General features: G+C 32.2%; 1 protein-coding gene across 1 annotated transcript; it reads left to right on the top strand.

Annotated features, from left to right (window-relative positions):
- Positions 1 to 7,687: 7,687 nt before the first annotated feature.
- LOC134258656 (DNA repair and recombination protein RAD54-like) lies at positions 7,688 to 17,006 on the top strand. The gene is made up of 14 exons (XM_062741199.1): positions 7,688 to 7,778; positions 7,926 to 8,030; positions 8,265 to 8,325; positions 8,753 to 8,888; positions 9,255 to 9,324; positions 9,681 to 9,758; positions 10,101 to 10,148; positions 11,436 to 11,504; positions 11,908 to 12,001; positions 12,161 to 12,285; positions 12,759 to 12,909; positions 15,091 to 15,197; positions 16,192 to 16,264; positions 16,826 to 17,006. Exons 2-14 carry the CDS (start codon positions 7,995 to 7,997, stop codon positions 16,996 to 16,998), a joined length of 1,221 nt encoding a protein of 406 aa, XP_062597183.1. The 5' UTR covers positions 7,688 to 7,778; positions 7,926 to 7,994; the 3' UTR covers positions 16,999 to 17,006.
- Positions 17,007 to 17,831: the final 825 nt, after the last annotated feature.

The raw sequence follows: 17,831 nt of genomic DNA, 5'->3' as shown, positions 1-17,831 counted from the left end.
GTGCATATAAAAACGAAATCGTTATCAACATATTGAATATGTTTTCGTGATAATACAGGTATTGATACGGGTGTTTTATTGTCAATGGATGTCAATGAGAAATTGTTTTATAGATAAATTAAAATTGGAGAAAGAGTATGAATAAAAACGTGAAAATAATTGTCTTTGCTTTGTGTATTGGGTCTAGGTAAACATTTATTTTTACAAATCACACATGCAAATGTGCCTATTTTCACATTTCTCATATTTTTACATTTTCATGATCTGAAAAAAAAATGAGCTAAGCAGCTGGTTATTTGATTTTCGCACAATCTAAAAAAAAAAACCTTTCCATCTCCCCAATAAAAGGGATACATGTACATCCAATGGAAAAGTTTGATCAAAAACAGGTATAAATATTTGGCGGGAAAAAGGAGGGATGCCTTTCATTGAAAAAAAAAATCTATAGTAAAAGTAAAATATTATTTTGGAAGAGGATACATTCAAAGTTGAGTGGCAAGAAATGACATTGAGAAGTGGATCCAACAATTTAAGGATGATTAAAAAAGTGTAAGAAACCGACGGTGTTCGGGAGAACGCATGGATAGAATCCAATATAGGAGGGTCCTTTCTAGTTTCTGTCTGCACATCCAAGTTCAGAAATCAATACTTGGCGACGGCTCTGTCAGTGCGTGCAAATCAGTTAATTAAAATTTTACTTTCAAATTTGTTGCAAGTCGAAAATGAAATAACAGCAAATTTCATATAAAAGCAGATTAAAATCAGAAATTTTCAGGCTTGCTTAAGAGTGATGACGCAGTTTTTTATAGCGTCAGCTTGCAGAGACAAAAATGCGTATTTCGTAGATCTAAATGTATATACGACAGAGATAAATTATTATTAACTCTAGAATTAATGAGGAATGTATTCATAGATTCGTGACAAGATTGTTTGTTTTTGAAATGCATTTTTTTTATTTACGTAGACAAATCGCCTGTAAAATGTTTTTTTTATTTAATTGATGATTTAATTTTAAAGCTATGGTGTCCGGATGGGGCCATTTGCGTTAGCGCGACATCGCGTTCAGATAAACGAGACATCGCGCTAACACACAACGCGCCGTCACGCTAACACACAACACGCCGTCGCGCTAACACAACTTTGCACAACACGCTGTCGCGCTATAACACAACTTTGCACAACGCACCGTCCCGCTAACACACAACGCGCCGTCACGCTAACGCACAACACGCCGTCGCGCTGACACAACTTTGCACAACACGCCATCGCGCTAATGCAACTTTGTAAGTTTCACAGTCTAGTAGGAAGTCATGTCCGGAAATATAAGACTGCGCATGCTTAACCATATAATGGATGAAATTCTGGATGATATTGGTCTTGGGAATCTTAAAAGTACGGAAGCGTATTAGGGCCGCAGCAGTATTTTTTTTTTATTTGTTATAACAAATTATTAATTTGTTATAACAAATTGATAATTTGTTATAACAAATTGATAATTTGTTATAACAAATTGATAATTTGTTATAACAAATTGATAATTTGTTTTAACAAATTATTAAAATTTGTTTAAACAAATTATTAAAATTTGTTTAAACAAATTGTTAATTTGTTATAACAAATTACTAATTTGTTTAAACAAATTGATAATTTGTTTTAACAAATTACTAATTTGTTTAAACAAATTGATAATTTGTTTTAACAAGTTACTAATTTGTTTAAACAAATTGATAATTTGTTTTAACAAATTACTAATTTGTTTAAACAAATTACTAATTTATTTTAACAAATTGAAAATTTGTTTATCAAATTACTAATTTATTTTAACAAATAACTTATTTGTTTAAACAAATTGATAATTTGTTTTAACAAATTGATAATTTGTTATATCAAATTAATTATTTGTTATAACAAATGAATAATTTGTTATAACAAATTAATAATTTGTTATAACAAATTAAGAAAAAATACTGCTGCGGCCCAAATACGCTTCCGTAGCATGCGCAGTCTTATATTTCCGTACACGACTTCCTACTAGACTGTGAAACTTGCAAAGTTGCGTTAGCGCGACGGCGTGTTGTGCAAAGTTGTGTTAGCGCGACGGCGTGTTGTGCAAAGTTGCGTTAGCGCGACGGCGCGTTGTGCAAAGTTGTGTTAGCGCGACGGCGTGTTGGGTGTTAGCGTGACGGCGCGTTTATCTGAACGCGATGTCGCGCTAACGCAAATGGCCCTATCCGGACACCATATTATACACAGTATAATGTGTTTGTAAAATACCAATGCCCCATTAGAACAACTTATGACGGTGGTTGAAGTTTCTCAAATGCAAGTCAAATTCCAAGGTCAAAATTGTTGGTATCAAGAGGGAGGTCTTTTCACAGGGAATACACTTGTGGAATATGAAAGCCCTGATCTTTACTGTTCAAAAGCTGTGGTCAAGATTCTTTTTCAAAGTGGGTCAAACTTTTAGGTCAAGGTCAAAAATATTTATATCAATTTAAAGGTCCTGTCAAGTGAAATCACAGTGAATGCATGTGTGAATATGAAAGCCCTAATTGACACTAGCTGTTCAAAAGTTAATTATGGCCAAGGTTAAAATTTGTGTATTTTAGTAAAAATGAACCAAACTCCAAGGTCATGATCAAGGGGTCAAATTTGGTAGTATCCAAAGAAATTAAGCTCTTGTCTGAAGGAATACACCTGTAAAATATGAAATTCATCCCCAACACAGGAAAAGGTTATTTGCAATGTTAAATATTTGGTGGACAAACAGCTAGACAGACGGACGGACAGGGCAAAAACTACATATATATATACACTCGAATCTTCAATTCCGAAGGAATAAAAAATGGATTGTTTATTCTAATCACAGGCACTTGATTCTGTAAAACACACACACACAAAGAATGATATACTATTAATCAAAAATGTTATTACAGTAAAGTGTCCTCATGTGGCTATACCACATGTATAAAAATGCCAAATTAAAATTTAGAAGAATCGACTTCATGCAAAATCTTATAAATTTGAAGGTAACTGAACAAATTACGTCGGGACAGTATCTTGAATATACTGCACATTATTTCTCCCTATTTACATAATTTGGAGCTAGGCCTACATCAGGCTTTTTAAGTATTAAAACTCGAAAACAGTTTTGTTCATACAACACATGTACCTTTATGATTTTTAATGAAGGTCAGTAGCAATGTTTTTATACTGATTTAAATGAACTTAATACTTATAAAATTGATTGATTAATTCTAGAAATATTTATACATACAAAAATTATAAGTTTTCTGTCTTATCCGGCTGATGGAACCGTAATGCGAATAGTTTTAGTACGACTTAACTAATTCCATTCAACCGGAAGTTGAAGTAAAACCGCTAGTTTCGAAAGCATTATTTTTAATTTGAAGAAAAAATAATCGATACTGCGATTTTCATAGGTGTAACTTTTAGAAAATTATATATATTCTTTATACTTTAGAATAAGAAGATGTAGAAGTATCATTGAAATGGTAAGCGCTTCATTTTATTTTCATATTTGTCTTCCATTTTTTTTTTCACCCAGACTTGTCGGGAGGTTAAGGGGGATGAACAAGCCATATTGGATCAAGTCTGGTGTAAAATAAGATAGATCTATACCAAGAATGTGCTTAATACTCTACCAAACTAGCCCAAAGTTACTCAAAGTGCTAATGCACTCATTGCCTACAGTTAGAGACCAAAATTAGGAAATAATTAACATGATTAAGATTATTTTGTTTTAATTAGGAGGAAATTATTCATGTTAGAACTGCGCAGCTACAGCATTCACGAGATGAAAAATGCATTGAATATGATATCGGTTCGATTCATTGATAATATGGCTACAACCATTTGTTTCGCTTTTTTCTTGTCATTAACTCATTATCCGCCATTCCTCTGTCACACAGAGTTCAAATAACATTGATTTTAGAATAAATGCGACCATAACAGCATCAAGACAAGAACTTTCTAAGTAATAATCCTTAGGTTATATAACTTACTACTTTTAATTGTTGCATCGCATCGTCTGATTGATGAAAAAAAACGCAGTTTTAACCCCACTCCAGCAAATCGGGAAAAATGTTCTGTTTATTGCTCGAATTTCCTTTTTCATATCATTCCACTGAGCACATGTTTGGCATGCGCATATATCTGTTGTGGATAGATGCATTTTTTACCATGATTATACAGTCAGGGGTGTGATTGAAATCCATCATTTTTAAAAATGATGATTTTCAGTCATTAAATTGATTTTTAATAATGATGGAAATTCATCTTTTTTTAGTAAAATGATGAAAAACAGTCATTTCTATTTTGAAATTTATTTTAGAAATAGAGTTATCTCTGATATTAAAAATGACTGTTTTTCATCATTTTTTATCAAATTGTTAGGTCTGGGCGCACTTAATTATCTCATTAGTTTTACGGGCGCACTAAATTATTTTGGTTTCAATTACTTGTCAAGATGTTTCTCTACACAAGGGTCTATGGCAGGATAGTGTACTATATCTAATTACTGTAGTAAATGGGATGGGAAAATTGACTTGAGAATGGAAATATGATGAAAAGACGTCATATTTACAAAAATGAGAAAATTGTGTACATTATATACTTAGAAGAAATGACCATTATCCATCATTTTTAAAAATGATGGATTTCAGTCACACCCCTGACTGTTATATTTAATTTTTCATGGAACAAGTCTTGATAATTTGCTGGTTTCTTTAAAACTCAAGAAAAAAGATGAAACATGTCCTAAACATATGTGTTTACGGCGGGTCTCTTTTCTGTGGCAATAGAAGTTATTTTCAAATGGGGCTCTGCAAGGAGGATGCTTAGGTTTTAATTTGAAAATGTTAAACAATATGCGGTGCATGAAAAACAAATTGTAATTACATGTATTACATTCGAAAAGTTGGTAAATATGTCTATTTTGTTTAGCAGTTAGATAGAAAAAATAGTTAGTTTTAGGATTTCCTTGCACCTCACATAAATATCTAGATTGTTTGCGATGACCCACACATTGTATGGAGTAATGTTTGGACATAAAAACACATCATGTCTCATTATGTTGACAAAGTTGTAAGCTCTCACTAACATATGAAGTTTGATAAAATATATTGAGTTGTTTCTTTGAAATTTAGAAGCGAGCACAATGTTTGCAAAGAAAGGTCCATTGCATATGCTATGTCTATCTTCGCCAAAAAAAAAGAGTGAGAGGCAACCCCCCCCCCGAAAATCCTATGTTTGTTTTTCAAAATAGTGCCAAAGCTTCAGAAATTTTGCATTACTAAGTATGTGATGGAACATATGTACTAGCCTTATATTGTTAAGACCACTTTTTATAAAAATATTTGCATGGTTGCCCTCTCTCGATCCTGACCTCCTGCCTAGAAATGGCCCGACTCAATTTTTTTACATCCCATTACACAATATTTTTTTCTTCTTTTTTTTTTTTTTTCGTCAACAAATATGTTTAAATTTTAAGGAAAAATTTTTTCTCACCTATAAATACGGACCCAATAACTTTTCCCTGAGTTGGGAGGACCACCAAATGTCATTTTAAAGATGGTCTAAAATACTTAATTATGTTGAATTTTTTCTTTACTCTGTAAAATTGTAAATTTGACAATATGGGCAAATAGACAAAAAGTTTTTTATTCAGTACATAAATCTCCTAACCCACTCTGAATGATTTCATTCCTTTTCAAATGGTGCTCCGATGTGATGAAAATTGTAAATGTTTATTTACTATACCAGTAGGTACTAAAACAAGGTCATTCATATTGATTTTATGTGTCTAATTTTCTTTGTGTTTCATTGGTAATAATTAAGATTTTGATAGATAAAATGAGTTATCTGTGTCAGACTTACAAACTCTTAATTTTGAACTTTGATGGTGCTCATTTTTCCTTACCTGGAATCAAAGACTGTAAGTATTTTTTTTTTATATCAATACGTACACTATTTCACAACTGTTCGATAATAATACTAACTACTTTAAGCCACACTATAGCACATTTCCTCTTTTGAAAGTGTTCATATTATTTGAAACAATTTGCAACTGTAATTCTCTTCTACTTTTTAAGATTATTATGTACCTCCATATCAAGAAGAGGTCTGGAAAATAAAATTCTGTGCTAAAAATAGACCACGTGCTGCTATCCATGAACTACTTTCATGGTGCTTTACACTCATTTTGAAGACAACAGTACCTTGTTTTGAACTTGAAATTACCATTTAAAGGTGCAAAATTTAGACATTTTCTCATGGCTCTGCTGAATTCTGTAGCTGCGCAGTTCTAAGGAGCATATCAAAAGCATTTTTCTGCAAAAGTATAGATAATATATGCACAACATGCATTCATTTATGCATATTTATTAGGGATGTCAAAATGTTAATTTTCCTTAGTCGAACATTCGATTGCATTATTCGAACGATAGTCGACTATTCGGGGCATTTATTATTTTTTTAGCACATTTTTTCGAGAGCTGTGTAATTAAATTGGAAATTTTAAAGAAATTGGAAATGGGGAAGTGTAAACACACACTATCCAAACCTCCGATAAAAATGTTAAATACCGTTTGTTCAATTAATGATTGCCCAAGCTATATATCAAAATGTCTTTTAAGCAAGATTATTGGTTTAATAATTATATATCGAACTTTCCACCTTCACGGTTATGCAAATATTGTGTGTTCCTAAGCATCTGAAATTGCTAGAATTTATAAATATAATTGGTACAAGTCAATTAAATAATTTTCATAGTCCAGTATAGCGCTGTATAATTTACTACGTACAATAACAAAAAAGTCAGTGATTGAGAAATGATTATCGCGGTATGTAATAACTGTGGAAAATTATTTATACACTGCGACTGTGTTTGAGCTCTTATTCGTCTGAAGATGTACACTTTACAGCTGCATAGTTTGAGGATGGACCCTTTTTCAATTCTGAGATGAAAATTTCATTATCATCCCCTTTTCTTGCATTTATTTAAATATTCTAATGTTGTTTCATTATTCGATCGTCGGTCCATTCGACTGACAGTCGAATGGTCGACTATTCGTTGCCATCCCTAATATTTATTGTATTTTTATCATAAGGACTTAAAATTTGATCAAAATATAATGTATTTTAGCCATTTGAAGAAATGTTTACATTTTGTTCTTACTGCACTAAAGCCCCTAAGGTGGCCGGACATCCCCCTTAAATTATGCAATATGATTATGCTATCAATGGATTTAGTTTCACCTATGTGAACTAAAGCAGTTTCTTCTCTTTTTGATTTACTATGAGATTCTTGCCTTATAAATAAAAACAATTTAGACCTATATCTTAGAAATGATAGACTGGACAGCCAGGTTTATTTCTCAGAGATGTTAATTGCAACCTGCAATACAGAATTCAGGCTATATTTTAGAATTAAATGATAAAACCACACTCTTTGTAACAGTAAACAAGAAAAGCTTACTTTCTGTTTTCTGTCTCCATCAATTCTTTAAGAGGTAGTCTTTTTCACAGGGCTTGCTCCAAAAGTGTAATAATACTTTGATAAAAATCATATTCAGAATACTAAAACAACATGTATATATATGATTTACAAATAATTATGACACATCAGGAGAAGGCCTCTGCATTCATGTTTTGTTTTTTTTTTTTAATTTTAACAGAGAAGAAGTCAGGCCCCTAGCCAGAGGCTTACAGTACCCGTTTCATTCCCCCAACATGTACAAGAGAAAATTAAACCTGCGGTGGGTATTATTTATTACAATTAAACACTCTTTTCGTTTATGTTTCAGAATACATGATTTTCTCTGTTAGTTTTAGATTTTGGAAAATTCAAGATACACATGTATCTCTGTATGTGTCAAGTTATGTTAATTTTCTTTAAATTACAGGTGAAGCGAGCTCGCTATGAAGATGAAAGTGAAAGAGATGAAAGGCAACCCTTGTCAACAATCACCAACATGCCCTCAGTCAATTACCCAGATGCAAGGGCTCATGTAAGTCACACAGGTGTCTAAAGTCAAGAACAGATTTAGCAACCCTTGTATTCAATTTTCATTGATTTAAGAGTAAATTTATCTGAAATAGAGGAATAAATGTGAATTTGTATCAGAATTATCAATAAACATTTATTTACTATATTTGTTTCGAATCTTTCTTATTACTTTCCATACATTTAATATTTTTCTTTATAAATAAAATTGTTCTGTGATTTTCTTAAAAATTGATAGGAAGAATTTATCAGGAAGATATTATCCAAGCCATTTAAGGTCCCTATACCTAATTACAAAGGTCAGTATAAATGTGTGTGTTTCCTTAAAGTAAGTTTTAAAACCTTCAGCATCATGATACCATTGAATGTATTTATACAAAATATATTTTTTAGACAGACAAACTTTGTCACTTCTTCATAGAATTTTCCAGTAAATAATACCGTATAAGTAGAATTTTTAGCGAGGATTTAATTTTGGCATTATTAGCGAGGGTTCCAAGATTGCTAAAATTGGATATCGCTAAGAATTAATTGCGTTTTTATTTGTAATAGCATCTTAAATGTGCATTTTAAAATTGCGAAAATAACATCTCGCTAAAAATAAATTACCAGATTTTAAGGACAAATCGCTAAAGTTGCATCTCGCTAAAAATTCCACTTACACAGTAATACAAGGATACCATCCTAAATATTGGAGAGTACAAATTCAGCATATTTTGTTTTAAGGACCACTTGCTGGTAGAGCACTTGGAATAAGACGACAAGGTACAAGACAATCTCTTCATGATCCCAATGAAGAAGGGGCATTAATTCTCTACTCTCCTCCTGAGTTATCTGCCCATGAACAACTAAAGGCTGATTTGTGAGTAAACTATTTGGTAATGATTGCATGTCTGTATAATTTGCTAAAATTATCAAAAGTCAATTTTGTAGATTGTTCATTAAGACATGAATCAGCATTTTAGCATATTCTTACTATGAATGTATATTGTGAACTCAATATAATAATATGGCATGTTTTGAGACCTGTGTTGCTGGACCCATTCCCAATCCAAAAATAATCATTTTTTTTCTAATTTCAAACTTCTTTTCAATTAAAGTCCTTGAATAATTTAAGAGACATAAATACATGTATTTGCATGATGAACAAGTGAGAAAAAAAGTTCATGTCCATCTCTGTAAAGGAAATCTGTATCTAGAATCTTTATGTTTCTGTGTGTATTTACAGGGACAAGCAGCCAGTTCATGTAGTGGTGGATCCAGTGTTATCCAAAGTCTTGAGGCCTCATCAAAGGGAGGTCAGTGGCATCATACTACATTTGTAGGGTTTTCTTTTTATTGAAAATGACCATACTCTGAAGCTCAAATTACTAATCACTGACAGAATACTGTTATTTATCAATTTCTTTTCTTTCTCCAGCATTTGTTTGATTTAATTTATAATGATAAATTAATTTTAAAAAATCAGAAATCCTCTTATGTCTTAAGCAAGTAACAATTATTTTTTCCTATTGTGGAATTATTTATGAAAGCCTGATTGGATATTATATATACATCTCTTTTCTTTCCTGGTAAATTAAGGTTTCAGTGATATGCCTCTCCATATGTACAGTTTGGAAAATATTTCAAAGTGTTTGTTTTACTAAATTGACAGGGTGTAAAGTTCATGTATGACTGTGTCACGGGCCAGAGAATTCCTGACAACTTTGGTTGCATTATGGCGGATGAAATGGTATACAAGTCCGATTTGTTGTTCCATAAAAAATTGGTTAATAGTGGCTGTCATTGTTATTGTCAAAAGTTCTAAAGATATTTCATTACTCTCATTTTCACAGATAGGTATTTTGTGTTGTAAATGTATTATTTGTTCAGCAGGATTGTGGTCAATTACTTTCAAAAGTAATCAGTAAAATTATAATTTCGTTGGATTTTTTAAAGTAATCAATTACATTGGATAAGTTATTTGTTCAATATTCTTACATTTAGTTTCATGTATTTGTTAGATGTTACTGATTATGCCTACACTTACATGTATGTGTGTCAGTTAATTCTTATTTGATTTTTTTTTTTACAGGGATTGGGCAAAACTCTGCAATGTATAACTTTAATGTGGACCCTTTTGGTTTGTATTCATTTTTCTAAAATATTTTGATAAGTATCAAAATATGTATACCTTATGTTTGATCCAAAGGCACCTGACGTTACTTATTTTTAGCTCTACTGGTCAGAGACCAGAAGAGCTTATGCAATAGTAATGCGTCCGTCCGTCTGTCTGTCTGTCTGTCTGTAATCAATTTTTCAAAATGCTACTCCTCCTACAGTTTTGGTATAATTTCAATATAACTTGGCACACAAGTAGACTACACTAAGATACATAATTCTGGGTATCGGTTTTGGATTTTGATGAACGGTGTTGCCGTGGTTACTAAAAATAGAATTTTCTATGAAATTCTTTCAAAATGCTACTCCTCCTACAGATTTGGTCCGATTTCAATATAACTTGGCACACAAGTAGACTACATGAAGATACATAATTCTGTGTATCGGTTTTGGATTTTGATGAACGGTGTTGCCGTGGTTACTAAAAATAGAAATTTCTGTGAAATTCTTTCAAAATGCTACTCCTCCTACAGTTTTGGTCTGATTTCAATATAACTTGGCACATGAGTAAACTACACTAAGATACATAATTCTGGGTATCGGTTTTGGATTTTGATGAACGTTATTGCCTTGGTTACTAAATATAGAAATTTCTGTTAAATACTCTCAAAATGCTACTCCTCCTACAGTTTTGGTCTGATTTCAATATAACTTGGCATATAAGTAGACTACACTAAGATACAAAATTTTGAATATCGGTTTTTGATTTCGATGAACATTATTGCCTTGGTTACTAAATATAGAAATTTCTGTTAAATACTCTCAAAATGCTACGTCTCCAAATACATGCAGTTTTAGTCTGATTATAATACAATGTGACATGCAAGTAGACTTCACCAAGAACATAAAGAGACTTTAAATCAAGGATCATTATTCTATTTATTTAAGTACTTTTCTCTTCCTTTGCTATAAGTACAAACCAGTAGAGCTTCAGTCTCGACAGAGACTTCTGGTTCTTTTAATGAAACAAATATACACATACCTAATATTAGGTATGTTTATATTTTTTTTATTAAAAGAAAAGTAAGTACATGTAACTTTCAGGTGCCTGTGGTTTGATCAAAGTTTCATGCTATTCTGTTTCATATCATATACTGAAGTAGAGAAATGCTTCTTATTGAATTATAATGCATGTACATGTACTTCCATAATTATTTATAATATGTTAGGACAAGTTTAATTTGAAATGAATACATGTACCGGTACTTATAAGTGAGGAGGATACAGAATATTTTTTGGTCATTTCCAGAGGCAGAGTCCTGACTGTTGTCCACTCATTGATAAAGTGGTAGTGGTCACTCCCAGTAGTCTGGTCAAGGTATGCAATGTAACGTTTCATATACAGAAACTCAACTTAAGCACAAGTACAGTAAATCATGCTTACAGTAAACATGCTTTTAATGAATTGATGCTTACAACAGAGTGGTTTTCATTCTCCGTGTGTTTTAAACATACTTTGATGCTAAAGGATATAACAAGTAAGGTTTATAACCTATGTATGTATGGCTTATTTAAATTTAAAGTTTTTGAGATTGAGTTAACAAATGATTCTGTACAAATTTTATTTTAAAAGTCTGTAATGCTTTAAAATTACCTGAAATAAGATTTTGATGCAGTTTGAGTTCAATACATGCTTTTAGAAGTATCCAATGAAATGCTTTCAATGCTTTATCCATCTCTTTGATAATAGACTAAACTGAATCTTGATTTTTTTTTTCCAGAACTGGTACAATGAAGTTCAGAAATGGTTAGGGGGAAAAATCAACTGTTTGGCCATTGATTCTGGAGTCAAAAGTGAAATAGACAGGCAACTGAGTAGGTGCAAATAAAACCCTGAATAGATGTTAATCAAATGAAACTGAAACTTTGTTTTGCTGTGAATGCATATTTGTATAGAATTTGTTGAAGCAGATCAGTTTTGTAATATATGACTTGAATAATATTTTGATTGTAATTTAAATTTTTTTTCCCTAGATCAATTTATGCAGCTTCAGGGAAAGAGAAATCCACATCCAATTTTATTTATTTCCTATGAAACCTTTCGTCTTCACAGTGCTGTGATGCATAAAGGAAACGTTGGTCTAGTCATTTGTGATGAGGTAAGCTCTCAGCAAGTTATAAACTACATGTACCTGTACATGAAAAAATACTCCTTGTTTTTTCATGTAGATGTAAAAGTGAAATTACACTATACATATATTGACACATGGTATGAAATCTGAGGTACAATTACATGTTTCATAAATAATAAAGATTCAAAAGCATTTACTTGCTAACTTATTTATAACAAAGAAACAGGTGAAAATTTAAATTGAAAGATATACATGTAAGTAAAACATGTTTAGATTATTTTATACATTGATTGTAATTTTTACAATTATCTACTTTTTCTTTAATGTTAAGTGCAACTTTTCGTGGTTTGCAATAGGCATACCTGTAAATGTGAGATTCTAAAGGAATTTCTTAAAATTATGAAGAACCAATATTGAATAGAAGACATCTTAAAGTAGATTCATGTGTTCTTCTGTTACCAGTACTTGTACCAAACCGTCCTTCAATTTTTCATTCCTAGGGACACCGGCTGAAGAACTCTGAGAACCAGACTTACCAGGCCCTGAATGGACTGAAGGCCAGGAGGCGTGTCCTGTTGTCAGGGACTCCTATACAGAATGACTTATTGGAGTACTTCAGTCTCGTCCACTTTGTCAATGGAGGAATTCTGGGTAATTTTTGTCCTAATGTTTTCTACATTTTTTTTATCAGAAAATTTCATTGATCTTTTTTTTCTTTGTTAGAAAGAATTATATGAGTCAAGCTAAGAAGTAATGCTGTAAAAAAGAGTAGTTAGTATTAAGCAGGAGAATCATAAATTATCATCCCTTATTATTGAACATCACCAGAAAAGGACCATCTTTAATTTAAATTTTTTTATTATTATTACATAATTTTTTTAGAAAAGCATGTAAATAACTGATTTTTTTTTTAAAGATGTGCTTACTGTAGAATCACAGGCACCTGACGTTACTTATTTTTCTTTTAATAAAAAAAATATACACATACCGAATAATAAACAAGGTACCCATCGAAACCCGCCATCTTGGATTTTCGAAGTAGGTCATCACTTGTATTTTCGTCTGAAACTCCGTCAAATAAATTCCCTGCAACCATATTCTTTCTGTAGCCAGTCTTTCGAGGTCTAAACTTACGGACACTGCAGCCAGGAAGGCGCATTACACTTGCAAATATTGAAAATCCCTCGTCAAACTCGACCTACTGCTTCAACATTCCGAGAAATCGCCAAAAGGGGGCCGGAAGTTTACATACGACTTGAAATTCTTAGGGAAAGCCCTTTTTTGATTGGTCAATATATTTGTGCGATTTATTTTTAAAAATAACCGGCGAAAGTTAGTACTTATTCCAAAAACAATATTTCAGACAATAATACAACGTAATATACATGTAAGAACATTCTTTTTATTTCTCTCAAAATAATTTCGATATATCTTGATTAATAAAGCGATTATATTTTGTAAATGTCGAAGATCTGCCTGATCATGCTAGCTGATCAATGAACATTTTCGAGACAAATTGAGTTGGTTGTAAGGCCCTACTTACATGCACTAAATATAATTAATAACACTGTCATTATTGATGCCCTGACTGAGCGCTATCCGTGCAGAAGATTGACTTTATAAGTATGTACGCACGTGCGTGAGAGGGGGGGGGGGGGGGGGGTCCACACTAAAATTATCCCAGGGAATGTTGAGATCTGCAATTTTATGTATTGCAATAAAGTAGTGACATGGCGACATTTTAATTTTTTTCTTGGTGACAGATTATACACATACATGTCGCATAGGCTTATATTTGATTTCATTACATATCCTTTTTTCAGTGTGATCCTTCTCCTTTTTCAATTAAGCATATGCCATGTATATATGTATACATATATATAACTGGATGGTTTGCAGTCTATTGTTTTTTGAAAACGATTCAATTAACTCTAGATGATTTGTTATTGATTTTTTTTAAGCACCCCCCTCTCTTTTATTCAAAATTGTTTCTAACGCAACGACCTGTATAGATTAATATAGTATATTTTACAGGTATATTTATAAGAAGTGTTTTATTTTTCCCATTTTGCATTTTTTTCATTTCTATAATCGAAATATTCATTAAAATTTCAAAGTAATTATGACACCCCGCTTTATAGATCCACCACAAAACTGACAAATACGGAATTCCCATTAGCATATTGATGTAAACTTCCGGCCCCCCTTTGGCGATTTCTCGGAATGTTGAAGCAGTAGGTCGAGTTTGACGAGGGATTTTCAATATTTGCAAGTGTAATGCGCCTTCCTGGCTGCAGTGTCCGTAAGTTTAGACCTCGAAAGACTGGCTACAGAAAGAATATGGTTGCAGGGAATTTATTTGACGGAGTTTCAGACGAAAATACAAGTGATGACCTACTTCGAAAATCCAAGATGGCGGGTTTCGATGGGTACCTTGTTTATTATTCGGTATGTGTATATTTTTTTTATTAAAAGAAAAATAAGTAACGTCAGGTGCCTGTGTGTAGAATCATTATTATTCATGGACCATTGTTCGTGGATTTCGTGGATCACCCTTACCCACGAATTTACACCCCCTCGAATATACATTTTGTTAAAACATATTGATTCATTGAACCATCGTATATTTCCGAGTAACCCATGAAATCACATCCCCACGAACAGGTAAAATTTTGCTTACCCACGAACATTGACCCCCCACGAATTAAAATGATTCCACAGTATTAGTTTTTAAGTTGTAACATATTGCATATTACATAAATAAATTTTTTGTCCATATGTAGTAAACTATTCCTAAGGTGAATACATTATCTTATGATTCTGTTTTCAAAGGTACTGCCCAGGAGTTTAAGAGGCGTTTTGAGACTCCCATACTTAGAGGTAGAGATGCTGATGCCAGTGATGCTGACCATAAAAAGGGCCAGGAAAAGTTACAAGAAGTAAGCTTTGTTGGAAAATGTCATACACTTCATTACATTTCTTTATCCTTTGTGTTGATGAATTACAGTAAAACTCGGTTATAGCGAAGTCCTAGGGACCTGTGAATCGAATTCGCTTTATCCGTAATTCGTTATAACCATATAACGAATTCGTAAAACATATAAAGCGAATTCGCAATATGCATGTTTTCCTTCAAGTATTACTACCAAATATGTTAGGGAAACAAATATTACAAAACATACCTTCGATAACTAAGGTTTTATTTTGAATTGATAACTAAGGTTTTATTTTGAATTGAATTATATATACAATTCCATGAACAAAAATAAGTCAGTTCAATTTGTCAAATTTTGAGGTCTTTGAAAGTTCGTTATAAAAGATGTAAATCTCATTATATTTAACTTCAACGGGACCCAAAATCAGTTTGCTATATCCGTAAATTTGTTATATCAGAGTTCGGTATAACCGTAAAATTTTACAAGGATTTATTAAGAATTTTGCCGGGGACCCAGAAAAACTTCGCTATATACGTGAATTCGCTTTATCCGTGTTCGTACTAAATGAGTTTTACTGTAATAATATGTGATGACTTTCAGATTTTATCAACAACAACAAAAAATTAAAAACAAAAATTCTTTATGTACTGTAAACATATTTTATTTCCATTGGGTAATTTTTTCTTTGGAATTATAATTTTGGTTCAATCAATGAGTGGTAGGAAATCAGATAGGCAAATTTATTGGAATGACACTGTATTTCTTTACTGCACTCTAATTACTCCCTGACAAGGCTTTCCAGAAAATCTTATCTCATACATACATGTAACATAAATTAATTCAAAGCAGAAAAAGTATGTTTCCAGCAATTCATGTATAAATCAAAAGATTAAGAATATCCAAGGGAATATTGAAAGTCAGTTCTTCCATTGGGATGAACATCAGTGAAGAGTATTCAGATAAAATAGGAATCTGCAGATGTTGTAATATTTTGTAGTTGGCAGACATTGTGAACAAGTGCATCATTAGAAGAACTCAAGCCCTCCTGACCAGATATTTACCAGTTAAAGGTTTGTCTGATAATTTCAAAACATGATTCTCAGTGAAGCAATTTAAACCCTCCTGAAGAAAATACTGTATACAGGGTTATTTTCGCCTTGTGTTATTTTTGCCCTTTTGCACTTGCAAACAATTTTGCCCGTTTTAAATTCGCCCTGTCATAGTTCTGTTTAAGAAATTCTACTATGTAATTTGAATTCGCCCCGTTTTAAATTCGCCCAATCAAGAAGAGGGCGAAGGGGCGAAAATAAAACGGGGGCGAAAATTTTCCTGTATACAGTAAGTTATTAATAAAATTTTATCCCCACAAATCTTCACATTGTAGCAATCCATGTACTTACTTACTTAGGCCTCTTCGTGCCAGGTGGCACATAAGGCAGCCACACAGTCCCTCCACCCAGTCCTATCCTTTGCTAATCCACATTCTATGTAGCAATCCACATACAATCACAATATTTACCCCCTCTGTCAAATAAATAAAAATGTCTTATAGTTTCAAAAAGTATCTAGAGTTATTAACTACAAAATAATTCCTCTGTCGCAGAGTTAATTGCCTTCTTTTTCATTTCCAGTTGAACAGATAGTATGCTGTCGTTTGACACAGATGCAGTCTGAGTTATATAAACTCTTGGTTAGATCTAAATGTTACGAGGTGGAACAAGAGGAGAAATCTTCCTCCAGTACTCTGGCGTTCATTACACAGCTGAAAAAACTCTGTAATCGTAAGTCAACCAGAGCTAAATGAAAGTATATATGTTTTAATTATTACTTTGAATTTTAAAATGAAGACATGAATAAAAGTTAAATCTGCAGTGCATGTTTATGCGGAAGAGTAAAATTGCTAAAGCTATTGTGATATTTGAGGTGCTATTTCTGATATAATAGTAAGAATCAATGAAACATATGGAGATAACGAACAGTATTCCAAATCAAAAGTCCATAAAACAATACAAAATAGGAGCAGAGCAAACACAGACCTCCAAAACATCAGAGGTGGGAACAGGTGCCATGGAGGAGTGAGCATCCCCTGCCAATCAGTCACACCCGCCTTGTGCCCCTTGTCATGATCGGGAAACAACAGAAAAATCTGTCATCTGTTGAAACTGGTTCACATGCATATATGATTTGTTTCATAAATATAGATATATGCAATAAAATTGGTAGTACATGTATGTTTAATGTTTTGTTCATATCACAGAGAAACAATTTTAACTAAAAATAATTGTAAGTCTGTATATTTACTAAAAATAAAAATACAATTTTGAAAAAAAAAAAAAGCAACAGTATCTACAGTTAATTCTCGATAAACCGCCACCTTTTGTAATTTAGAAATCATGGCGGTATAACGAATTTGGCGATGATTTGAATTTCCCATATTTTAGGAAACACGAAGTAGAGTTACCGTTCTTAGAAATACCATAAAGCGTTTCTATTCATATAATTACATGTACATGTATACAAAACATATTTCTAAATTTTAAAATACTTCAAGTATTTTTTATGTACAATTTCTTCATGTTATGAAATAAAGACATGTACATGTGCATTTATGTACTTGTAAATCGGCACGTCTGATAT

This window comes from Saccostrea cucullata, unplaced genomic scaffold, assembly GCF_032062105.1.
Source record: "Saccostrea cucullata isolate Sc308-1 unplaced genomic scaffold, CSIRO_AGI_Scuc_v1 ctg12770, whole genome shotgun sequence".
Taxonomy (NCBI): domain Eukaryota; kingdom Metazoa; phylum Mollusca; class Bivalvia; order Ostreida; family Ostreidae; genus Saccostrea; species Saccostrea cuccullata.
Note: the sequence above shows the minus strand (reverse complement) of the source record. Positions and strands in the feature narration are given on the sequence as shown.

Excerpts from the sequence above, each read along its gene's own strand:
- LOC134258656 (XM_062741199.1), top strand. The coding sequence starts at position 7,995 with ATGCCCTCAGTCAATTACCCAGATGCAAGGGCTCAT. Across the intron at positions 12,910-15,090 it reads TGTCAATGGAGGAATTCTGG|GTACTGCCCAGGAGTTTAAG; the intron begins GTAATTTTTGTC and ends CTGTTTTCAAAG. Across the intron at positions 15,198-16,191 it reads GCCAGGAAAAGTTACAAGAA|TTGGCAGACATTGTGAACAA; the intron begins GTAAGCTTTGTT and ends AATATTTTGTAG.